Source organism: Epinephelus fuscoguttatus, linkage group LG12 (assembly GCF_011397635.1).
Source record: "Epinephelus fuscoguttatus linkage group LG12, E.fuscoguttatus.final_Chr_v1".
Taxonomy (NCBI): Eukaryota; Metazoa; Chordata; class Actinopteri; order Perciformes; family Serranidae; genus Epinephelus; species Epinephelus fuscoguttatus.
In genome coordinates this window covers 37,595,402-37,622,015 of record NC_064763.1, presented here as the reverse complement: position 1 = coordinate 37,622,015, position 26,614 = coordinate 37,595,402, and the positions used below count along the sequence as shown (strand labels likewise).

The window sequence follows — 26,614 nt, the reverse complement described above, 5'->3', positions numbered from 1 at the left end:
TATGTATGGAAAATCAGTGGTCAAAGTCATACATATAAATAGTTATCTTGTCAATATTTTAACAGATGACCCCTATTCTTTAAAAAAATGCATATACACAATATGTTTTTCTGTCGCTGTTTGAGAATCACAAAAGGTTAATGAAAACAATCAAATAACCTTCACTTTCTACCGATAGACCATGTGTTGATTTAATGCTGCTTATGGTGAGAATTAAAAAAGAAAAATCACTCATTCACATACTTGCGAGACGGGGATTTAACTCTCTTTTTAAAAAATGTATTCTGATGGCATATTTACTCAACATTGACATGATATACTGCACATAGAAGATTTTTTGCATATATGCAAATTTTCTGCTGAAGAATGTGTTTTTGTTCAACTTAAACTTGCATTTGGTGATTTTATAAATGGGTGTAATATGTGAGAATAAAAAGACAGAATGAATAAAAGAGTTGTGTAAAAATGGATTCATGAATGTGGATTTTTTTTTGAGCATCTGCAAAATAAATGTAATATAATGTTTAAAAGAAATGTTCATTGTAGTTAAACCATATATCTATGAACATAATTTGTATAATTCAATGCTGCCTAATGAGTGCTCTATATAATAGTAGTAGTAATCCGTTGGGAATAGTGGTTTCCAGACTGGGTATTAATAACTGAGGTCGAAAGACACAATGCACCTCTCAAACCACTCCTCTTCCTGGAATGACACACACCTTTATGACTCCACCCAGACTTTATTTACTGGCAAGCTAAGGCTCCTCCTGCTCAGAGTCATTCAGCTCAGACATTAGTTGTTCCCTCCCCTTTCACAGATCTGCCAGTTCGAAGATGGGTGTAAATACCATGTGATCAAATGTAAGAGCTGAAAGCCAATACACTGCAGATCAGTGAATAAACATCAGGGACATGAGCTGAGCTTTTATCTGGAAACAGAGAGTGAAACTTATTGACATTCACTGTCGTCTAGAGGAGAAATGGCGCAGCAGGTGATTCAGCTGGATCCAGAAAAACTGAGGTGTTTAATCTGTCTGGATCTTCTGAAGGATCCGGTGACTATTCCCTGTGGACACAGCTACTGCATGAGCTGTATTGAAGACTGCTGGGATGAGGAGAATGAGAAGAAGAAAACACACAGCTGCCTTCAGTGCAGGCAGAGCTTCACACCGAGGCCTGAACTGGTGAAAAGTACCATGTTAGCAGAGTTAGTGGAGGAACTGAAGAAAGTTGGACTTCATGCTGTTTCACCTGATCAGTCCTTTGCAGGACCTGGGGATGTGGCCTGTGATTTCTGCTCTGGGATAAAGCTGAGAGCTTTGAAGTCCTGTCTGGTGTGTATGGCCTCTTACTGTGAGCAACACCTGCAGCCTCACTATGATGTAGCTCCGTTGAAGAAACACAAGCTGGTTGAAGCCACTTCAAAGCTGCAGGAGAACATCTGCTCTCACCACGACGAGGTGATGAAGATCTTCTGCCGCACTGATCAGCAGTGTATCTGTTATCTCTGCCTCATGGATGATCATAAAGGCCATGACACAGTCTCTGCTGCAGCAGAGAGGGCTGAGAGGCAGACGGAGCTCGGGGTGAGTCGCCAAAGAATCCAACAGAGAGTCCAGGACAGAGAAAAAGATGTCAAGGTGCTTCAGCAGAGGGTGGAGGCTATCAATCTCTCTGCTGATGAAGCTGTGAGGGACAGTGAGAAGATCTTCACTGATTTGATCCGTCTCATTGAGGAAAGGAGCTCTGAGGTGAAGCAGCAGATCAGATCCCAGCAGAAAACTCAAGTGAGTCGAGCTAAAAAACTTGAGGAGAAGCTGCAGCAGGAGATCACTGAGCTGCAGAGGAAAGACACTGAGCTGGAGAAGCTCTCACACACAGAGGATCACCTGCATTTCCTAAACAACTACCCCTCACTGTCACGTCTGAGAAAGTCTAGAGACTTACCCAGCATGGATAGTCTGTACCCTGTGCTTGTTTAAGAACATGTGACAGCAGTGTCAACTGCAGGCTGTTCTGAATGAGGAGTGGACAAAGATCTCACTGGCAGTGACTGAAGAGGATGTTTTACTGCCTCAAGCAGAGCCCAGAACCAGAGCTGAATTTATGAGATATTCACATCAAATCACACTGGATCCAAATACAGCACACACACTTTTGTCACTGAGTGACAGTAACAGAAAAGCAACATTAACAGCAGGACGCAAGTTTGATTCGGTTAGATTTCTTGAAAGTTGGCAGGTCCTGAGTAGAGAGGGTCTGACTGAACGTTGTTACTGGGAGGTGAAGTGGAGCGGGAGAGTTTTCATAGCAGTTGCATACAAGGATATTAGCAGAACAGGGACTGTGTATGAATGTGGATTTGGATATAATGACAAGTCCTGGTCATTAGAATGTAACAGTGATAGTTATGAATTCAGACATAACAACATTGTTACTTCCATCTCAGGCCCTCAGTCCTCCACAATAGGAGTGTATCTGGATCACAGGGCAGGTACTCTGTCTTACTACAGCGTCTCTGAAACCATGACTCTCCTCCACAGAGTCCAGACCACGTTCACTCAGCCTCTCTATGCTGGATTTTGGCTTCGCCATAATTGACTGCAGGAGCACACTGCTGAGTTGTGTTAGATGTAGACAGGAGTTTGAAGAGTGAGTGATCTCTATGCAGCAAATGTGTCTGCACTGCAGAGATCAAACACAGTGTGTGGGACTGTATGTGTCAATTCAATGAAATGGTGAAATGAAAAAAATCTTTTTGTTGTTACATAGAGATTAAAACTATCTCTTTTGTTGATATTTTATTCTTAATATGCTTGTATGTTGTATTTGCTATGTACTGTGCTTGGAAAATTTTCAACTGATATACAAAATGTCTGATAAGATCTATTTTTGTGTATGGTTAAGTCTATGGATTTGGGTTTATGAGCATCTGAATGTTGTGATATAAAGTTTAATTAATTTATTTATTTTCTTTTACTTGTACCATATTTTCATTATTGCAATTTGTAAAATGTAATGTTTATTTTTTTACTCTACACGGCCTACTGCCGTCTATACTGCATACTGTGCTGCTGTTGTACTGATATCATACAATCACATTACCCTTTATTTCTTTTTAAAATGCAGCAAACAGTTCTAGTACCAGAAAACTGGTAAAATTTTAAAAACGTAACCCTCTGACAATTAGCTTGCTTATTATCTTATTAATAGGGAATTCAAGTGTCTTTACATTGTAACAATTTAAAGGAAACATAGTCATGATTTTGCAAACTCACATTAGAAAGAACATGAAGAACTTGAATGTAACCTTGTGGAAGTCTTTTGCTAATCATTTTTGAAAGAGTGCATGACAACTATGAAAAGAATAAGTCAATGTTAAAATTTCTACAAATAAATGAATAGCTGATGTTTCAATATTTCACCCACAAACATCTTTTTTTTAAATGCACTTACAAAAGACTGTATTCTTCCTTTCACTGTTTGAGCATCGCTAAAATCATGTGTTTCAGACTTAAGTTCTTTCCAATACATTTTTTGAGACAATACAGTAAAAATAAATAAATAAATAAATGAACACAGGAAGATTACTGAAGACAATCAAATAAGCTCCACTTCTATCTACAGACAACATGTGTTGATTTAATGCTGCTGATGGTGAGACGAAATTAAATCACTTAGTCACTACGTGCTAGTTGGGGATCTAACTGTGGTTTCTTAAAACTTGATTTTAAAGTTATATTTAGTGAACATGTTTTATACACTACCTTACATAAATTATTGCATTTACAATATAAAGTGAAAAATAACTTTTTTGTCCTACTTAATATCAAATTTGGTTAATTTTATAAATTGGCTTGATTATTTAAGAAAAGATACAAAATGAATAAAAGAGTTGTGCATGTAAAAATGTTTGAATGGATTTGGACTTTTGAGCATCTGCAAAATAAATGTAATTTAGAATTTTAAAAAATAGTTCATTTTAGTTATATGATATATCCATTAACTTAACTGTGTGTCATTGTTTACTTCTTAGTACCACATAACAGTAGGAATGGATGATAAAGGAGTAGTACTGATGGTATATTCTGTTGGGAACACTTGTCTCCAGAGCAAATATTCCATTTTTATTTTACAGTTAGGAGAAAGGCAGACATCTCTCCAACCACTCCTCTTCCTGGAATGACACACAGCTTCATGACTCCACCCAGACTTTATTTACTGGCTAGTCAGGCTCCTCCTGCTCAAAGTCTAGTCAGCTCAGACATTAGTTGTTCCCTCCCCTTTCACAGATCTGCCAGTTAGAAGATGGGGGTAAACATCATGTGATCAAATGTAAGAGCTGAAAGCCAATACACTGCAGATCAGTGAATAAACATCAAGGAAATGAGCTGAGCTTTTATCTGGAAACAGAGAGTGACACTGACATTCACTGTCGTCTAGAGGAGAAATGGCGCAGCAAGTGTTCTTTCAAGAAAACCTGAGCTGTTCAATCTGTCTGGATCTACTGAAGGATCCGGTGACTATTCCCTGTGGACACAGCTACTGCATGAGCTGTATTAAAGACTGCTGGGATGAGGGAAATGAAAAGAAGAAAACACACAGCTGCCCTCAGTGCAGGCAGAGCTTCACACAGAGGCCTGACCTGGTGAAAAACACCATGTTAGCAGAGTTAGTGGAGAAACTGAAGACAGTTGGACTTCATGCTGCTTCACCTGATCAGTCCTTTGCAGGACCTGAAGACGTGGCCTGTGATTTCTGCTCTGGGATAAAGCTGAAAGCCTTCAAGTCCTGTCTGGTGTGTATGGCCTCTTACTGTGAGCAACACCTGCAGCCTCACTACAATGTAGCTCTGTTAAAGAAACACAAGCTGGTTGAAGCCACTTCAAAGCTGGAGGAGAACATCTGCTCTCGCCACGACGAGGTGATGAAGATCTTCTGCCGCACTGATCAGCAGTGTATCTGTTATCTCTGCCTCATGGATGATCATAAAGGCCATGACACAGTCTCTGCTGCAGCAGAATGGGCTGAGAGGCAGACGGAGCTCGGGGTGAGTCGCCAAAGAATCCAACAGAGAGTCCAGGACAGAGAAAAAGATGTCAAGGTGCTTCAGCAGAGGGTGGAGGCTATCAATCTCTCTGCTGATGAAGCTGTGAGGGACAGTGAGAAGATCTTCACTGATTTGATCCGTCTCATTGAGAAAAGGAGCTCTGAGGTGAAGCAGCAGATCAGATCCCAGCAGAAAACTCAAGTGAGTCGAGCTAAAGAGCTCGTGGACAAGCTGCAGCAGGAGATCACTGAGCTGCAGAGGAAAGACACTGAGCTGGAGAAGCTCTCACACACAGAGGATCACCTGCATTTCCTAAACAACTACCCCTCACTGTCACGTCTGAGTGGGTCTGAAGACTTACCCAGCATTGGTATCGGTCCTCTGTGCTCTTTTGAGGATGTGACAGCAGCAGTGTCAAAGGCCAGAGATAAACTGCAGGCTGTTCTGAGTGAGGAGTGGACAAAGATCTCACTGGCAGTGAGTGAAGTGGATGTTTTACTGCCTCAAGCAGAGCCCAGAACCAGAGCTGAATTTATGAAATATTCACATCAAATCACACTGGATCCAAATACAGCACACATATATTTGTCACTGAGTCACAGTAACAGAAAAGCATCATTAATAGCAGTAGACCAGTTATATTCAGATCACCCAGACAGATTTGTTGAAAGATGGCAGGTCCTGAGTAGAGAGAGTCTGACTGGACATTGTTACTGGGAGGTGAAGTGGAGCGGGAAGGTTAATATAGCAGTTGCATACAAAGATATTAGCAGAACAGGGACCAGAGATGAATGTGGATTTGGAAATAACAACAAATCTTGGGCATTAGAATGTAACAATGGTAGTTTTAAATTCAGACACAACAATATTTCCAATTCCATCTCAGGCCCTCAGTCCTCCACAATAGGAGTGTATCTGGATCACAGGGCAGGTACTCTGTCTTACTACAGCGTCTCTGAAACCATGACTCTCCTCCACAGAGTCCAGACCACGTTCACTCAGCCTCTCTATGCTGGATTTTGGTTTACACAAAGTCCTGGAGGCAATGCTGAGTTGTGTGAGCTCAAGTAGACTGAGGGATTCATGTCTTTACAGTAAATGTTGAGGTGTGTCTGCACTGCAGACTGTGATGTTTGTTCTTGGACTTGTTTTGTAATGTTGTTTTGCTTGTGTCAATAAAATGAAATGGTGAAATGCAACAGAAAAAATCATTATGCTACATATAGGATATATAGGGATTAAAACAATCTTTTTATTGATATTTTATTCAATATGCTTGTATGTTGTATTTACTGTAAAAAATTTTGCATGTGCAAAATGTCTGATAAGATCTATTTTTTGTGTATGGTTAAGTCTATGTGGATTTGGGTTTATGAGCATGCTGAATGTTGTGATATAAAGTTTAATTAATTTATTTATTTTCTTTACTTGTAATATTTTCATTATTGCAATTTGTAAATGTAATGTTTATTTTTTGCTGTTGTACTGATACTGCAAAATCACATTACTTTTTTATTACTTTTTTTATCAATTCACCCAAAAAGCACTCGTACTAGAAAAGTGGTAAAGTTATAACTCTAACCTTCTGAAGAATACTTCACTAACATTTTAAGAAAACATACTGATATAGCAAGCTCACATTACTTCTTTTTTAATGTACCCAAAGAGTACATTCAAAACTGGTTTAATTCTGAATGTAACCTTCAGAAAAATAGTTTGCCAATCATCCTTTTAAGAATAAATTCACATGTATTTACAGGGAAACAATTTGTAGGTAATATTATGAAAAGTTTACGTTCAGAATCCCACAAAACATAAATAAATAGTCGATTTGTCTAAATGTAACAGCAAATCTCTATTTTTTAAAAAACATCACATTCACAAAATGCTGTGTTCTTCCTTTCACTGTTTGAGTATCACAAAAATCATTCATTTCAGACTCTAAGTTCTCCAATCACAGTTTTTGAAAAGATATTTAAATAAATAAATGAACACAGGAAGATTAATGAAGACAATCAATAAGCTCAACTTCTATCTACAGACAACATGATCAAGCGCTGATTTAATGCTGCTGATGGTGAGAAGGAAATTAAAATCACTTAGTCACCTATTTGCTAGATGGGGATCAAACTGTGGTTTTTGTTAAAACTTGATTATAAGTTATATTTTCTAAACACTGACATGGTACACTGTGCATGGGAAATTATTGTATATATGTAAAATATCTGCTGAAAAATAAGTTTTATGCTCTACTTAATATCAAATTTGGTTATCACATAAATTGGTCTTAATTATGCTATTAAAAATACAAAATGAATAAAGAGTTATGTCTGTAAAATGTATGAATGGAACTGATTTTTGAGCATCTGCAAAATAAATGTAATATAAAGTTTAAAAAGTAAATAGTTCATTTTAGTTATCCATGTATCCATTGAACATGACTGTGTGATTTAATGTTTAATCTGACTATATGTACCCAAAACTCTGTGTGTGTGTGTGTGTGTGTGTGTGTGTGTGTGTGTGTGTGTGTGTGTCCAGAGCAAATGTGTGTGTTCCATTTTTATTTTACAGTTAGAGAAGAGGCAGACATCTCTCAAACCACTCCTCTTCCTGGAATGACACACAGCTTCATGAATGGGCTCACCCAGACTTTATTTACTGGCTAGTCAGGCTCCTCCTGCTCAAAGTCTAGTCAGCTCAGACATTAGTTGTTCCCTCCTTTCACAGATCTGCCAGTTGAAGATGGGGTAAAAACATGTGATCAAATGTAAGAGCTGAAAGCCAATACACTGCAGATCAGTGAATAAACATCAGGGACATGAGCTGAGCTTTTATCTGGAAACAGAGAGTGAAACTTACTGACACTCACTATCGTCTAGAGGAGAAATGGCGCAGCAAGTGTTTTTGGATCGAGAAAAACTGAGCTGTTCAATCTGTCTGGATCTGCTGAAGGATCCGGTGACTATTCCCTGTGGACACAGCTACTGCATGAGCTGTATTGAAGACTGCTGGGATGAGGAGAATGACAAGAAGAAAACACACAGCTGCCCTCAGTGCAGGCAGAGCTTCACACTGAGGCCTGACCTGGTGAAAAACACCATGTTAGCAGAGTTAGTGGAGGAACTGAAGAAAGTTGGACTTCTCGCTGTTTCACCTGATCAGTCCTTTGCAGGACCTGAAGACGTGGCCTGTGATTTCTGCTCTGGGATAAAGGTAAAAGCCTTCAAGTCCTGTCTGGTGTGTATGGCCTCTTACTGTGAGCAACACCTGCAGCCTCACTACAATGTAGCTCTGTTAAAGAAACACAAGTGCTAGTTGAAGCCACTTCAAAGCTGGAGGAGAACATCTGCTCTCCCACGACGAGGTGATGAAGATCTTCTGCCGCACTGATCAGCAGTGTATCTGTTATCTCTGCCTCATGGATGATCATAAAGGCCATGACACAGTCTCTGCTGCAGCAGAATGGGCTGAGAGGCAGACGGGCTCGGGGTGAGTCGCCAAAGAATCCAACAGAGAGTCCAGGACAGAGAAAAAGATGTCAAGGTGCTTCAGCAGATACACTGCAGATCAGTGAATAAACATCAGGGAAATGAGCTGAGCTTTTATCTGGAAATAGAAAGTGAAACTTACTGACATTCACTGTCGTCTAGAGGAGAAATGGCGCAGCAAGTGTTCTTTAGAGAAAACCTGAGCTGTTCAATCTGTCTGGATCTACTAAAGGATCCAGTGACTATTCCCTGTGGACACAGCTACTGCATGAGCTGTATTAAAGACTGCTGGGATGAGGAGAATGAGAAGAAGAAAGCATACAGCTGCCCTCAGTGTAGGCAGAGCTTCACACTGAGGCCTGACCTGGTGAAAAACACCATGTTAGCAGAGTTAGTGGAGAAACTGAAGACAGTTGGACTTCATGCTGTTTCACCTGATCAGTCCTTTGCAGGACCTGAAGACGTGACCTGTGATTTCTGCTCTGGGATGAAGCTGAGAGCCTTCAAGTCCTGTCTGGTGTGTATGGCCTCTTACTGTGAGCAACACCTGCAGCCTCACTACAATGTAGCTCCGTTAAAGAAACACAAGCTGGTTGAAGCCACTTCAAAGCTGGAGGAGAACATCTGCTCTCACCACGACGAGGTAATGAAGATCTTCTGCCGCACTGATCAGCAGTGTATCTGTTATCTCTGCCTCATGGATGATCATAAAGGCCATGACACAGTCTCTGCTGCAGCAGAGAGGGCTGAGAGGCAGACGGAGCTCGGGGTGAGTCGCCAAAGAATCCAACAGAGAGTCCAGGACAGAGAAAAAGATGTCAAGGTGCTTCAGCAGAGGATGGAGGCTATCAATCTCTCTGCTGATGAAGCTGTGAGGGACAGTGAGAAGATCTTCACTGATTTGATCCGTCTCATTGAGAAAAGGAGCTCTGAGGTGAAGCAGCAGATCAGATCCCAGCAGAAAACTCAAGTGAGTCGAGCTAAAGAGCTGAGAAGCTGCAGCAGGAGATCACTGAGCTGCAGAGGAAAGACACTGAGCTGGAGAAGCTCTCACACACAGAGGATCACCTGCATTTCCTAAACAACTACCCCTCACTGTCACGTCTGAGAAAGTCTAGAGACTTACCCAGCATGGTTAAGTCTCTGTGCTCTTTTAAGAATGTGACAGCAGCAGTGTCAAAGGCCAGAGATAAACTGCAGGCTGTTCTGAATGAGGAGTGGACAAAGATCTCACTGGCAGTGACTGAAGAGGATGTTTTACTGCCTCAAGCAGAGCCCAGAACCAGAGCTGAATTTATGAGATATTCACATCAAATCACACTGGATCCAAATACAGCACACAGGCGTTTGTCATTGAGTGACAGAAACAGAAAAGTAAAATTAATGGCAGCAGACCAGAAATACTTAGATCACTCAGACAGATTTGTTGAATGGTGGCAGGTCCTGAGTAGAGAGGGTCTGACTGGACGTTGTTACTGGGAGGTGAAGTGGAGTGGTACAGTTTATTTAGCAGTTGCATACAAGAATATTAAGAGAACAGGGACTGCGTATGAATGTGGATTTGGATATAATGACAAATCCTGGTCATTAGAATGTTACAGTAAAAGTTATACATTCAGACATAACAACATTGTTACTTCCATCTCAGGCCCTCAGTCCTCCACAATAGGAGTGTATCTGGATCACAGGGCAGGTACTCTGTCTTACTACAGCGTTTCTGAAACCATGACTCTCCTCCACAGAGTCCAGACCACGTTCACTCAGCCTCTCTATGCTGGATTTTGGCTTCCATATATTGCTGGAAGCACAGCTGAGTTGTGTGAGCTTAAGTAGACAGGAGTTTAAAGAGTGAGTGATCTGTGTTGCTGTATGGTAAATGTTAAGGTGTGTCTGCAGTGCAGAGATCAAACACAGTGTGTGAGACTGTGATGTGTCAATTCAATGAAATGGTGAAATGAAAAATAAATCTTTTGTGCTACATATAGGGATATATAGGGATTAAAACTATCTCTTTTATTTATATTTTATTCTTAATATGCTTGTATGTTGTATTTTGTTATGTACTGTGCTTGGAAAATTTTGCATGTGCAAAATGTCTGATAAGATCTATTTTTTTGTGTATGGTTAAGTCTATGTGGATTTGGGTTTATGAGCATGCTGAATGTTGTGATATAAAGTTTAATTAATTTATTTATTTTCTTTTACTTGTACCATATTTTCATTATTGCAATTTGTAAAATGTAATGTTTATTTTTTGTCTACACGGCCTACTGCCGTCTATGCTGCGTCCTGTGCTGCTGTTGTACTGATATTATACAATCACATTACCCTTTTATTTCTTTTAAAATGCAGCAAAAAAGTTCTAGTACCAGAAAACTGGTAAAATTTTAAAAACGTAACCCTCTGACAATTAGCTTGCTTATTATCTTATTAATAGGGAATTCAAGTGTCTTTACATTGTAACAATTTAAAGGACACATAGTCATGATTTTGCAAACTCACATTAGAAAGAACATGAAGAACTTGAATGTAACCTTGTGGAAGTCTTTTGCTAATCATTTTTGAAAGAGTGCATGACAACTATGAAAAGAATTCAATGAAAAAAATTTCTACAAATAAATGAATAGCTGATGTTTCAATATTTCACCCACAAACATCTTTTTTTTAAATGCACTTACAAAAGACTGTATTCTTCCTTTCACTGTTTGAGCATCGCTAAAATCATTTGTTTCAGACTTAAGTTCTTTCCAATACATTTTTTGAGACAATACAGTAAAAATAAATAAATAAATAAATGAACACAGGAAGATTACTGAAGACAATCAAATAAGCTCCACTTCTATCTACAGACAACATGTGTTGATTTAATGCTGCTGATGGTGAGACGAAATTAAATCACTTAGTCACTACGTGCTAGTTGGGGATCTAACTGTGGTTTCTTAAAACTTGATTTTAAAGTTATATTTAGTGAACATGTTTTATACACTACCTTACATAAATTAACAAATAAACAACAAATCTTGGGCATTAGAATGTTACAATGGTAGTTTTAAATTCAGACACAACAATATTTCCAATTCCATCTCAGGCCCTCAGTCCTCCACAATAGGAGTGTATCTGGATCACAGGGCAGGTACTCTGTCTTACTACAGCGTCTCTGAAACCATGACTCTCCTCCACAGAGTCCAGACCACGTTCACTCAGCCTCTCTATGCTGGATTTTGGTTTACACAAAGTCCTGGAGGCAATGCTGAGTTGTGTGAGCTCAAGTAGACTGAGGGATTCATGTCTTTACAGTAAATGTTGAGGTGTGTCTGCACTGCAGACTGTGATGTTTGTTCTTGGACTTGTTTTGTAATGTTGTTTTGCTTGTGTCAATCAAATGAAATGGTGAAATGCAACAGAAATACTTTCACCTTGATATAAGGGTTAAACAATCTTGATTGCTTCAATTCAAGTCTAATGTTATATTTACTAAACATTTTTTAATGCACTATGCATGGAAAATATTGCATATGCACAATGAATGCATTATAAAGTAAAAAAAGAAGACTGTTAGGTTTAGTTTATTTTGGTTATTTAAGCTGTAATTGTTTTCTCTTTAGTACTTCACATACTGCTGTGTGTATTGCATACTGTGCTGCTGTTGTACTGATACTGCAAAATCACATTACTTTTTTATTACTTTTTTTATCAATTCACCCAAAAAGCACTCGTACTAGAAAAGGGGTAAAGTTATAACTCTAACCTTCTGAAGAATACTTCACTAACATTTTAAGAAAACATACTGATATAGCAAGCTCACATTACTTCTTTTTTAATGTACCCAAAGAGTACATTCAAAACTGGTTTAATTCTGAATGTAACCTTCAGAAAAATAGTTTGCCAATCATCCTTTTAAGAATAAATTCACATGTATTTACAGGGAAACAATTTGTAGGTAATATTATGAAAAGTTAATGTTCAGAATCCTACAAAAATTAAATAAATAGTCGATTTGTCTAAATGTAACAGCAAATCTCTATTTTTTAAAAAACATCACATTCACAAAATGCTCTGTGTTCTTCCTTTCACTGTTTGAGTATCACAAAAATCATTCATTTCCTTCTAAATTTCTCGAATCAGTCAGTTTTTTAAAAGATATTTTGGTAACAAACACACAGGCAGATTAATGAAGACAATCAATAAGCTCAACTTTACAAACAACAGATCAAGCGCTGATTTAATGCTGCTGGTGAGAAGGAAATAAAATCACTCATTCACTAGACCTATTTGCTAGATGGGGATCAAACTCTGTTTTTTGTTAGCATGTGATTATAATGGTGTATTTTCTAAACACTGACATGGTACACTGTGCATGGGAAATATTGTATATATGTAAAATATCTGCTGAAAAATAAGTTTTATGCTCTACTTAATATCAAATTTGGTTATCACATAAATGGTCTTAATTATGCTATTAAAAAATACAAAATGAATAAAGGAGTTATGTCTGTAAAATGTATGAATGGAACTGATTTTTGAGCATCTGCCGAATAAATGTGATATAAAGTTTAAAAAGTAAGTAGTTTTAGCACCATGTCTCCATGAACATGACTGTGTGATTTAATGTTTAATCTGACTATATAATGACCAAAACTCTGTGTGTGTGTGTGTGTGTGTGTGTGTGTGTGTGTGTGTGTGTGTGTGTGTGTGTGTGTGTGTGTGTGTGTGTGTGTTCCACGTTTTTCTCCTCACTGACTTGGTCAATCCATGTGAAATTTGGCACAGTGGTAGAGGGTCATGGGAGGATGCCAATGAAGCAATATTACATCAACTGGCCAAAGGGGGGCGCTATTGCAACCGATTGATATTGCAAACTTTGAATGGGCATATCTCATGCCCCGTATGTCGTAGAGACATGAAACTTTGCACAGAGATGCCTCTCCTCATGAGGAACAAATTGACCTCAAGAACCTATAACTTCCGGTTATATGGATTTTCCACCATTTTGAATTTTTTGAAAAACACTTCAAATGGATCTCTTCCTAGGAAGTTTGAGCGATCTGCATGAAACTGGGTGAACATAATCTAGGGACCAATATCTAAAGTTCCCTCTTGGCAAAAGTTGGAAAACTTACTAAAACTGAGCTTCTATAAGGCAATGAATATTGTGGAGGGCGTGGCTCATCACATAAAGGTGTAGAACATCTCAAGGGTTTCACCCATCACCACGCAACTTTGTAGGCATATGACCACACATAATCTGAGGGGACCCCTCCATTATTGACCCCATCAAACAAAATGGGGGCGCTAGAGAGCTCATTTCTTATCTAGGCCTAACCGCCATATGGATTTTTACTGAACTTGGTAGATATGTAGAACAGGACGCCTCAAGGTGACTGGAGAAATTTAACTCTAATTGGCAACTGGGTGGCGCTATAACAACAGAAAAATGCTTAGAAATGGCTAAAATGTGACCGATCGCTGTGGCTCCCCCTGTGGACCAATGTTTGGGGTTTTTTTGTTCTAATTTTTGGTATGACTAAGTCATGGTATGGTATGCTGTACATAATCATGGAAACTGTCAGTGTGTCATTCTGTCTGTCCCACGTTTTCAAAAACTCTGTCTGAACACATTGCTCTTTTTAATGGGTTCAGTTGACTATTTAATCTGCAATTTCCTATGACCTGTATCCCAAACACACACCATGTGAAACTGTACATGGGCAACTGTGCACTCAATGGGTATGGACTAATCAAGATATATGTAAATACAAAAAATAGTTCATTTTAGTTATATGATATATCCATTAACTTAACTGTGTATCAATGTTTAATTCTTAGTACCACATAACAGTAGGAATGGATGATAAAGTAGTAGTAGTGATGGTATATTCTGTTGGGAACACTTGTCTCCAGAGCAAATATTCCATTTTTATTTTACAGTTAGGAGAAAGGCAGACATCTCTCCAGCTGCTCCTCTTCCTGGAATGACACACATCTTTATGACTCCACCCAGACTTTATTTACTGGCTAGTCAGGCTCCTCCTGCTCAAAGTCTAGTCAGCTCAGACATTAGTTGTTCCCTCCCCTTTCACAGATCTGCCAGTTAGAAGATGGGTGTAAACATCATGTGATCAAATGTAAGAGCTGAAAGCCAATACACTGCAGATCAGTGAATAAACATCAGGGAAATGAGCTGAGCTTTTATCTGGAAATAGAAAGTGAAACTTACTGACATTCACTGTCGTCTAGAGGAGAAATGGCGCAGCAAGTGTTCTTTAGAGAAAACCTGAGCTGTTCAATCTGTCTGGATCTACTAAAGGATCCAGTGACTATTCCCTGTGGACACAGCTACTGCATGAGCTGTATTGAACACTGCTGGGATGAGGAGAATGAGAAGAAGAAAGCGCACAGCTGCCCTCAGTGTAGGCAGAGCTTCACACTGAGGCCTGACCTGGTGAAAAACACCATGTTAGCAGAGTTAGTGGAGAAACTGAAGACAGTTGGACTTCATGCTGTTTCACCTGATCAGTCCTTTGCAGGACCTGAAGACGTGACCTGTGATTTCTGCTCTGGGATGAAGCTGAGAGCCTTCAAGTCCTGTCTGGTGTGTATGGCCTCTTACTGTGAGCAACACCTGCAGCCTCACTACAATGTAGCTCCGTTAAAGAAACACAAGCTGGTTGAAGCCACTTCAAAGCTGGAGGAGAACATCTGCTCTCACCACGACGAGGTAATGAAGATCTTCTGCCGCACTGATCAGCAGTGTATCTGTTATCTCTGCCTCATGGATGATCATAAAGGCCATGACACAGTCTCTGCTGCAGCAGAGAGGGCTGAGAGGCAGACGGAGCTCGGGTGAGTCGCCAAAGAATCCAACAGAGAGTCCAGGACAGAGAAAAAGATGTCAAGGTGCTTCAGCAGAGGATGGAGGCTATCAATCTCTCTGCTGATGAAGCTGTGAGGGACAGTGAGAAGATCTTCACTGATTTGATCCGTCTCATTGAGAAAAGGAGCTCTGAGGTGAAGCAGCAGATCAGATCCCAGCAGAAAACTCAAGTGAGTCGAGCTAAAGAGCTCAAGGAGAAGCTGCAGCAGGAGATCACTGAGCTGCAGAGGAAAGACACTGAGCTGGAGAAGCTCTCACGCACAGAGGATCACCTGCATTTCCTCAACAACTACCCCTCACTGTCACATCTGAGTGAGTCTAAAGACTTACCCAGCATGGATATCAGTCCTCTGTGCTCTTTTGAGGATGTGACAGCAGCGGTATCAGAGGCCAGAGATAAACTGCAGGCTGTTCTGAGTGAGGAGTGGACAAAGATCTCACTGGCAGTGACTGAAGAGGATGTTTTACTGCCTCAAGCAGAGCCCAGAACCAGAGCTGAATTTATGAGATATTCACATCAAATCACACTGGATCCAAATACAGCACACAGGCGTTTGTCATTGAGTGACAGAAACAGAAAAGTAAAATTAATGGCAGCAGACCAGAAATACTTAGATCACTCAGACAGATTTGTTGAATGGTGGCAGGTCCTGAGTAGAGAGGGTCTGACTGGACGTTGTTACTGGGAGGTGAAGTGGAGTGGTACAGTTTATTTGCAGTTGCATACAAGGGAATATTAAGAGAACAGGGACTGCGTATGAATGTGGATTTGGATATAATGACAAATCCTGGTCATTAGAATGTTACAGTAGCAAGTTATACATTCAGACATAACAACATTGTTACTTCCATCTCAGGCCCTCAGTCCTCCACAATAGGAGTGTATCTGGATCACAGGGCAGGTACTCTGTCTTACTACAGCGTCTCTGAAACCATGACTCTCCTCCACAGAGTCCAGACCACGTTCACTCAGCCTCTCTATGCTGGATTTTGGCTTCCATATACTGCTGGAAGCACAGCTGAGTTGTGTGAGCTCAAGTAGACAGGAGTTTAAAGAGTGAGTGATCTGTGTTGCTGTATGGTAAATGTTAAGGTGTGTCTGCAGTGCAGAGATCAAACACAGTGTGTGAGACTGTGATGTGTCAATTCAATGAAATGGTGAAATTAAAAAAAAAAATCTTTTATGCTACATATAGGGATATATAGGGATTAAAACTATCTCTTTTATTGATATTTTATTCTTAATATGCTTGTATGTTGTATTTCGTTGTGTACTGTGCTTGGAAAATTTTGCATGTGCAAAATGTCTGATAAGATCTATTTTTTTGTGTATGGTTAAGTCTATGTGGATTTGGGTTTATGAGCATGCTGAATGTTGTGATATAAAGTTTAATTAATTTATTTATTTTCTTTTACTTGTACCATATTTTCATTATTGCAATTTGTAAAATGTAATGTTTATTTTTTGTCTACACGGCCTACTGCCGTCTATGCTGCGTACTGTGCTGCTGTTGTACTGATATTATACAATCACATTACCCTTTTATTTCTTTTTAAAATGCAGCAAAAAAGTTCTAGTACCAGAAAACTGGTAAAATTTTAAAAACGTAACCCTCTGACAATTAGCTTGCTTATTATCTTATTAATAGGGAATTCAAGTGTCTTTACATTGTAACAATTTAAAGGACACATAGTCATGATTTTGCAAACTCACATTAGAAAGAACATGAAGAACTTGAATGTAACCTTGTGGAAGTCTTTTGCTAATCATTTTGAAAGAGTGCATGACAACTATGAAAAGAATTCAATGAAAATTTCTACAAATAAATGAATAGCTGATGTTTCAATATTTCACCCACAAACATCTTTTTTTTAAATGCACTTACAAAAGACTGTATTCTTCCTTTCACTGTTTGAGCATCGCTAAAATCATTTGTTTCAGACTTAAGTTCTTTCCAATACATTTTTTGAGACAATACAGTAAAAATAAATAAATAAATAAATGAACACAGGAAGATTACTGAAGACAATCAAATAAGCTCCACTTCTATCTACAGACAACATGTGTTGATTTAATGCTGCTGATGGTGAGACGAAATTAAATCACTTAGTCACTACGTGCTAGTTGGGGATCTAACTGTGGTTTCTTAAAACTTGATTTTAAAGTTATATTTAGTGAACATGTTTTATACACTACCTTACATAAATTATTGCATTTACAATATAAAGTGAAAAATAACTTTTTTGTCCTACTTAATATCAAATTTGGTTAATATATAAATTGGCTTGATTATTTAAGAAACGCTACAAAATGAACAAAAGAGTTGTGCATGTAAAAATGTTCGAATGGATTTGGACTTTTGAGCATCTGCAAAATAAATGTAATTTAGAATTTTAAAAAATAGTTCATTTTAGTTATATAATATATCCATTAACTTAACTGTGTGTCATTGTTTACTTCTTAGTACCACATAACAGTAGGAATGGATGATAAAGTAGTAGTAGTGATGGTGTATTCTGTTGGGAACACTTGTCTCCAGAGCAAATATTCCATTTTTATTTTACAGTTAGGAGAAAGGCAGACATCTCTCCAACTGCTCCTCTTCCTGGAATGACACAAAACTTTATGACTCCACCCAGACTTTATTTACTGGCTAGTCAGGCTCCTCCTGCTCAAAGTCATTCAGCTCAGACATTAGTTGTTCCCTCCCCTTTCACAGATCTGCCAGTTCGAAGATGGGTGTAAACATCATGTGATCAAATGTAAGAGCTGAAAGCCAATACACTGCAGATCAGTGAATGAACATCAGGGAAATGAGCTGAGCTTTTATCTGGAAACAGAGAGTGAAACTAACTGACATTCACTGTCGTCTAGAGGAGAAATGGCGCAGCAAGTGTTCTTTCGAGAAAAACTGAGCTGTTCAATCTGTCTGGATCTACTGAAGGATCCGGTGACTATTCCCTGTGGACACAGCTACTGCATGAGCTGTATTGAACACTGCTGGGATGAGGAAAATGGGGAGAATGAAATATACAGCTGCCCTCAGTGTACGCAAAGCTTCATACCGAGGCCTGGCCTGGTGCAAAGTACCCTGTTAGCAGAGTTGGTGGAGGAACAGAAGAAAGTTGGACTTCATGCTGTTTCACCTGATCAGTCCTTTGCAGGACCTGAAGACGTGGCCTGTGATTTCTGCTCTGGGATAAAGGTAAAAGCCTTCAAGTCCTGTCTGGTGTGTATGGCCTCTTACTGTGAGCAACACCTGCAGCCTCACTACAATGTAGCTCCGCTGAAGAAACACAAGCTGGTTGAAGCCACTTCAGAGCTGGAGGAGAACATCTGCTCTCGCCACGACGAGGTAATGAAGATCTTCTGCCGCACTGATCAGCAGTGTATCTGTTATCTCTGCCTCATGGATGATCATAAAGGCCATGACACAGTCTCTGCTGCAGCAGAGAGGGCTGAGAGGCAGACGGAGCTCGGGGTGAGTCGCCAAAGAATCCAACAGAGAGTCCAGGACAGAGAAAAAGATGTCAAGGTGCTTCAGCAGAGGGTGGAGGCTATCAATCTCTCTGCTGATGAAGCTGTGAGGGACAGTGAGAAGATCTTCACTGATTTGGTCCGTCTCATTGAGAAAAGGAGCTCTGAGGTGAAGCAGCAGATCAGATCCCAGCAGAAAACTTCATGAGTCGAGCTAAAGAGCTCGAGGAGAAGCTGCAGCAGGAGATCACTGAGCTGCAGAGGAAAGACACTGAGCTGGAGAAGCTCTCACACACAGAGGATCACTTGCATTTCCTCAACAACTACCCCTCACTGTCACATCTGAGTGGGTCTGAAGACTTAACCAGCATGGATATCTGTCCTCTGCGCTCTTTTAAGGATGTGACAGCAGCAGTGTCAAAGGCCAGAGATAAACTGCAGGCTGTTCTGAAAGATGCGTGTGCAAAGATCTCACTGGCAGTGACTGAAGTGAATGTTTTAATGCCTCGAGCAGAGCCCAGAACCAGAGCTGAATTTATGAGATATTCTTGTCAAATCACACTGGATCCAAATACAGCACACAGGCGTTTGTCATTGAGTAACAGAAAAGCAACATTAATGGCAGCAGACCAGAAATACTTGGATCACTCAGACAGATTTGATGAAAGATGGCAGGTCCTGAGTAGAGAGGGTCTGACTGGATGTTGTTACTGGGAGGTGAAGTGGAGCGGGACAGTTGATATAGCAGTTGCACACAGAGATATTAGCAGAACAGGGACCGGAGATGAATGTGGATTTGGATATAACAACAAATCCTGGTCATTAGAATGTAACAGTGATAGTTATACATTCAGACATAACAACATTGATACTTCCATCTCAGGCCCTCAGTCCTCCACAATAGGAGTGTATCTGGATCACAGGGCAGGTACTCTGTCTTACTACAGTGTCTCTGAAACCATGACTCTCCTCCACAGAGTCCAGACCACGTTCACTCAGCCTCTCTATGCTGGATTTTGGCTTTCAGATAGCCCTGGAGATACTGCTGAGTTGTGTGAGCTCAAGTAGACAGGAGTTTAAAGAGTGAGGGATCTCTGTACAGTAAATGTTGAGGTGTGTTTGCACTTCAGAGATCAGTGTGTGTGGGACTGTGATGTTTTTTCTTTGATTTTATGTTGTTTCGTTTGTGTCACAGACGTTCAATGAAATTTCTTTTTTAATTTGCCAGATGGGGATTAAAATGTCTTTATTGTTGAAATGTAATTCTTATATTTTCCAAACATTAACGTTATATACTGTGCATGAAAAAAATGCTGTATATAGTTTTGGGAAGATTTCACTTTAGCTGTATTATATCTTCATGAACACAATTTGTATGATTAAAAGTTTATTTTTAGTGCTCTTCATACTGCATACTCCACTGTTGTAATGATATGACAAAATTGCAATACTTTTTTTTGTAGCCAAAAAGAAAAACTGGTTTAAATTTAACTGCAATCTCTTGAAAAAATAGTTTGCTAATCATATTTTTAAGAGTTATTTCAAATGTCTTTGAGTGATAACATTTTAGAAAACCTTTATGAAATGTCAGTGTTCAAAATAACCCAAATAAATAAATAAAGATTGACTTGTAATATATTGTAGTCATTTGTTTCTTTCCAATCAATGATTTTTTTAAAGATACTTTGATAACAGACAAACACACGAGGAGAAAAACTCCACTTTATGATAGTGATGTTAAAATTCACCACCAAAAGCACAATCACACAATGATTTTAAGTTTGTAAAATGTTGACTCCTCTGCAAAGGAAAACATTACAGCATATTATTTCAGCAGAATTTGTTACTTTCAGATTTATTACACAACTTTTGAACATTCCACAACAATCATGCAGGAATAAAATGGGAATTATACAAAGCTTTACAGGCTTCGCCAGTCACACTGTAGGAATAACTGGGCTTCACGCCATCTCAAAAACACTCGAAATGTGAGGTAATATTTTTTGAAATCATCACCTACTGACAACAGACCATGTGTTGACTTGATGCTGATGATGGTGGGAGAAGAAAATCACTCAATAAACAAAAAGGAAAGAAAAAAGAAATATAAACTATCATTCCCCGTGCACTGACTTAACTTGAAATATTACAGCTAAAACTGACGGGAATATCAATATTATCCATATTATTGAGTCTACTCCACATTCCATAATCATCCCTTCATCTCTTAGCCCTTCTGTCATGTCCTCCTTGGACAGTCCAGATCAAAAACGTCAGTGCCTTCCATCAAGCCAACAAAATTCAAGACAGGAAAAGAATTTTGTAACACAGACGTTGTTACACCAGTATTTTAGACACAAGCTCAGAGCTACATAGTGAAACAGCTTTACACAGATCTTCAGGGTGCTGTGAGGTTCACAGGCTGGCAAATACATCAGTGGTTACACTGTTATCATGTCAAAACTGGTTTAATTCTGAATGTAACCTTCAGAAAAATAGTTTGCCAATCATCCTTTTAAGAATAAATTCACGTGTATTTACAGGGGAACAATTTTTAGGTAATATTATGAAAAGCTGATGTTCAGAATCCCACAAAAAATAAATGAATAGTCGATTTGTCTAAATGTAACAGCAAATCTCTATTCTTTAAAAAACATCACATTCACAAAATGCTGTGTTCTTCCTTTCACTGTTTGAGTATCACAAAAATCATTCATTTCCTTCTAAATTTCTCGAATCAGTCAGTTTTTTAAAAGATATTTTGGTAACAAACACACAGGCAGATTAATGAAGACAATCAATAAGCTCAACTTTACAAACAACAGATCAAGCGCTGATTTAATGCTGCTGGTGAGAAGGAAATAAAATCACTCATTCACTCGACCTATTTGCTAGATGGGGATCAAACTCTGTTTTTTGTTAGCATGTGATTATAATGGTGTATTTTCTAAACACTGACATGGTACACTGTGCATGGGAAATATTGTATATATGTAAAATGTCTGCTGAAAAATAAGTTTTATGCTCTACTTAATATCAAATTTGGTTATCACATAAATGGTCTTAATTATGCTATTAAAAAATTACAGGTCTGTAAAATGTATGAATGGAAATGGATTTTTGAGCATCTGCCAAATAAATGTGATATAAAGTTTAAAAAGTAAGTAGTTTTAGCACCATGTCTCCATGAACATGACTGTGTGATTTAATGTTTAATCTGACTATATAATGACCAAAACTCTGTGTGTGTGTGTGTGTGTGTGTGTGTGTGTGTGTGTGTGTGTGTCTGTGTCTGTGTCTGTGTGTGTGTCTGTTCCACATTTTTCTCCTCACTGACATGGTCAATCCATGTGAAATTTGGCACAGTGGTAGAGGGTCATGGGAGGATGCAAATGAAGCAATATTACATCAATTGGCCAAAGGGGGGCGCTATAGCAACAAACTGAAATTGCAAACTTTGAATGGGCATATCTCATGCCCCGTATGTCGTAGAGACATGAAACTTTGCACAGAGATGCCTCTCCTCATGAGGAACACATTTATCTCAAGAACCCATAACTTCCGCTTATACAGATTTTCCACCATTTTGAATTTTTTGAAAAACACTTCAAATGAATCTCTTCCTAGGAACTTTGAGCGATCTGCATGAAACTGGGTGAACATAATCTAGGGACCAATATCTAAAGTTCCCTCTTGGCAAAAGTTGGAAAACTTACTAAAACTGAGCTTCTATAAGGCAATGAATATTGCGGAGGGCGTGGCTCATCACATAAAGGTGTAGAACATCTCAAGGGTTTCACCCATCACCACGCAACTTTGTAGGCATATGACCACACATAATCTGAGGGGACCCCTCCATTATTGACCCCATCAAACAAAATGGGGGCGCTAGAGAGCTCATTTCTTATCTAGGCCTAACCGCCATATGGATTTTTACTGAACTTGGTAGATATGTAGAACAGGACGCCTCAAGGTGACTGGAGAAATTTAACTCTAATTGGCAACTGGGTGGCGCTATAACAACAGAAAAATGCTTAGAAATGGCTAAAATGTGACCGATCGCTGTGGCTCCCCCTGTGGACCAATGTTTGGGGTTTTTTTGTTCTAATTTTTGGTATGACTAAGTCATGGTATGGTATGCTGTACATAATCATGGAAACTGTCAGTGTGTCATTCTGTCTGTCCCACGTTTTTCAAAAACTCTGTCTGAACACATTGCTCTTTTTAATGGGTTCAGTTGACTATTTAATCTGCAATTTCCTATGACCTGTATCCCAAACACACACCATGTGAAACTGTACATGGGCAACTGTGCACTCAATGGGTATGGACTAATCAAGATATATGTAAATACAAAAAATAGTTCATTTTAGTTATATAATATATCCATTAACTTAACTGTGTATCAATGTTTAATTCTTAGTACCACATAACAGTAGGAATGGATGATAAAGTAGTGGTAGTGATGGTATATTCTGTAGGGAACACTTGTCTCCAGAGCAAATATTCCATTTTTATTTTACAGTTAGGAGAAAGGCAGACATCTCTCCAGCTGCTCCTCTTCCTGGAATGACACACACCTTTATGACTCCACCCAGACTTTATTTACTGGCTAGTCAGGCTCCTCCTGCTCAAAGTCTAGTCAGCTCAGACATTAGTTGTTCCCTCCCCTTTCACAGATCTGCCAGTTAGCAGATGGGGGTAAACACCATGTGATCAAATGTAAGAGCTGAAAGCCAATACACTGCAGATCAGTGAATAAACATCAAGGAAATGAGCTGAGCTTTTATCTGGAAACAGAGAGTGAAACTAACTGACATTCACTGTCGTCTAGAGGAGAAATGGCGCAGCAAGTGTTTTTGGATCGAGAAAACCTGAGCTGTTCAATCTGTCTGGATCTACTAAAGGATCCAGTGACTATTCCCTGTGGACACAGCTACTGCATGAGCTGTATTGAACACTGCTGGGATGAGGAGAATGAGAAGAAGAAAGCACACAGCTGCCCTCAGTGTAGGCAGAGCTTCACACTGAGGCCTGACCTGGTGAAAAACACCATGTTAGCAGAGTTAGTGGAGAAACTGAAGACAGTTGGACTTCATGCTGTTTCACCTGATCAGTCCTTTGCAGGACCTGAAGACGTGGCCTGTGATTTCTGCTCTGGGATAAAGGTAAAAGCCTTCAAGTCCTGTCTGGTGTGTATGGCCTCTTACTGTGAGCAGCACCTGCAGCCTCACTACAATGTAGCTCTGTTTAAGAAACACAAGCTGGTTGAAGCCACTTCAAAGCTGGAGGAGAACATCTGCTCTCGCCACGACGAGGTGATGAAGATCTTCTGCCGCGCTGATCAGCAGTGTATCTGTTATCTCTGCCTCATGGATGATCATAAAGGCCATGACACAGTCTCTGCTGCAGCAGAGAGGGCTGAGAGGCAGACGGAGCTCGGGGTGAGTCGTCAAAGAATCCAACAGAGAGTCCAGGACAGAGAAAAAGATGTCAAGGTGCTTCAGCAGAGGGTGGAGGCTATCAATCTCTCTGCTGATGAAGCTGTGAGGGACAGTGAGAAGATCTTCACTGATCTGATCCGTCTCATTGAGAAAAGGAGCTCTGAGGTGAAGCAGCAGATCAGATCCCAGCAGAAAACTCAAGTGAGTCGAGCTAAAGAGCTCGAGGAGAAGCTGCAGCAGGAGATCACTGAGCTGCAGAGGAAAGACACTGAGCTGGAGAAGCTCTCACACACAGAGGATCACCTGCATTTCCTCAACAACTACCCCTCACTGTCACGTCTGAGTAGGTCTAAAGACTTACCCAGCATTGATATCTGTCCTCAATGCTCTTTTGAGGATGTGACAGCAGCGGTGTCAAAGGCCAGAGATAAACTGCAGGCTGTTCTGAGTGAGGAGTGGACAAAGATCTCACTGGCAGTGACTGAAGTGGATGTTTCACTGCCTCAAGCAGAGCCCAGAACCAGAGCTGAATTTATGAAATATTCACATCAAATCACACTGGATCCAGATACAGCACACAGGCGTTTGTCATTAAGTGACAGGAACAGAAAAGCAACGTTGATGGCAATAGACCAGAAATATTCAGATCACTCAGACAGATTTGTAAAATGGTGGCAGATCCTGAGTGGAGAGGGTCTGACTGGACGTTGTTACTGGGAGGTGAAGTGGAGCGGGGACATTTCTATTGCAATTGCATACAGGGACATTGGCAGAACAGGGACTGCGTATGAATGTGGATTTGGATATAATGACAAGTCCTGGTCATTAGAATGTAACAGAGCAAGTTATACATTCAGACATAACAACATTGTTACTTCCATCTCAGGCCCTCAGTCCTCCACAATAGGAGTGTATCTGGATCACAGGGCAGGTACTCTGTCTTACTACAGTGTCTCTGAAACCATGACTCTCCTCCACAGAGTCCAGACCACGTTCACTCAGCCTCTCTATGCTGGATTTTGGCTTCCATATACTGCTGGAAGCACAGCTGAGTTGTGTGAGCTCAAGTAGACAGGAGTTTAAAGAGTGAGTGATCTGTGTTGCTGTATGGTAAATGTTAAGGTGTGTCTGCAGTGCAGAGATCAAACATAGTGTGTGAGACTGTGATGTGTCAATTCAATGAAATGGTGAAATGAAAAAGAAATCTTTTGTGCTACATATAGGGATATATAGGGATTAAAACTATCTCTTTTATTTATATTTTATTCTTAATATGCTTGTATGTTGTATTTCGTTATGTACCGTGCTTGGAAAATTTTGCATGTGCAAAATGTCTGATAAGATCTATTTTTTTGTGTATGGTTAAGTCTATGTGGATTTGGGTTTATGAGCATGCTGAATGTTGTGATATAAAGTTTAATTAATTTATTTATTTTCTTTTACTTGTACCATATTTTCATTATTGCAATTTGTAAAATGTAATGTTTATTTTTGTCTACACGGCCTACTGCCGTCTATGCTGCGTACTGTGCTGCTGTTGTACTGATATTATACAATCACATTACCCTTTTATTTCTTTTTAAAATGCAGCAAAAAAGTTCTAGTACCAGAAAACTGGTAAAATTTTAAAAACGTAACCCTCTGACAATTAGCTTGCTTATTATCTTATTAATAGGGAATTCAAGTGTCTTTACATTGTAACAATTTAAAGGACACATAGTCATGATTTTGCAAACTCACATTAGAAAGAACATGAAGAACTTGAATGTAACCTTGTGGAAGTCTTTTGCTAATCATTTTTGAAAGAGTGCATGACAACTATGAAAAGAATAAGTCAATGTTAAAATTTCTACAAATAAATGAATAGCTGATGTTTCAATATTTCACCCACAAACAACTTTTTTTTAAATGCACTTACAAAAGACTGTATTCTTCCTTTCACTGTTTGAGCATCGCTAAAATCATTTGTTTCAGACTTAAGTTCTTTCCAATACATTTTTTGAGACAATACAGTAAAAATAAATAAATAAATAAATGAACACAGGAAGATTACTGAAGACAATCAAATAAGCTCCACTTCTATCTACAGACAACATGTGTTGATTTAATGCTGCTGATGGTGAGACGAAATTAAATCACTTAGTCACTACGTGCTAGTTGAGGATCTAACTGTGGTTTCTTAAAACTTGATTCTAAAGTTATATTTAGTGAACATGTTTTATACACTACCTTACATAAATTATTGCATTTACAATATAAAGTGAAAAATAACTTTTT

At 39.3% G+C, this 26,614-nt stretch overlaps 1 protein-coding gene, 1 long non-coding RNA gene and 2 pseudogenes across 7 annotated transcripts in view; 3 read left to right on the top strand and 1 right to left on the bottom strand.

Annotated features, from left to right (window-relative positions):
• LOC125898931 (tripartite motif-containing protein 16-like) overlaps nucleotides 1-26,223 on the top strand; it is a 28,495-nt gene extending 2,272 nt beyond the window's left edge. The window contains exons 1-3 of one of the 6 annotated variants that reach the window (XM_049593003.1): nucleotides 4,415-4,927; nucleotides 18,772-19,062; nucleotides 24,503-26,223. In XM_049593003.1, the coding sequence (XP_049448960.1) occupies nucleotides 4,454-4,927; nucleotides 18,772-19,062; nucleotides 24,503-25,408 (1,671 nt within the window). In that variant the 5' untranslated portion in view covers nucleotides 4,415-4,453 and the 3' untranslated portion in view covers nucleotides 25,409-26,223. Of the gene's footprint in view, nucleotides 1-4,414; nucleotides 4,928-14,815; nucleotides 15,260-17,799; nucleotides 19,063-19,477; nucleotides 20,463-24,211 lie in introns of those variants that run through there. The other 5 variants (XM_049593005.1, XM_049593001.1, XM_049593002.1 and 2 more) reach the window with 5 other exon arrangements.
• Nucleotides 922-17,201, top strand: LOC125898930 (tripartite motif-containing protein 16-like; annotated as a pseudogene).
• LOC125898933 (tripartite motif-containing protein 16-like) lies at nucleotides 8,654-10,882 on the top strand (annotated as a pseudogene).
• Nucleotides 14,945-24,232, bottom strand: LOC125898936 (uncharacterized). Its single transcript, XR_007450669.1, has 3 exons — nucleotides 24,116-24,232; nucleotides 18,584-18,675; nucleotides 14,945-15,071 (listed from the first exon to the last, which is right to left on the bottom strand). It is a non-coding gene; the product is annotated as an uncharacterized LOC125898936 (long non-coding RNA).
• Nucleotides 26,224-26,614: the final 391 nt, after the last annotated feature.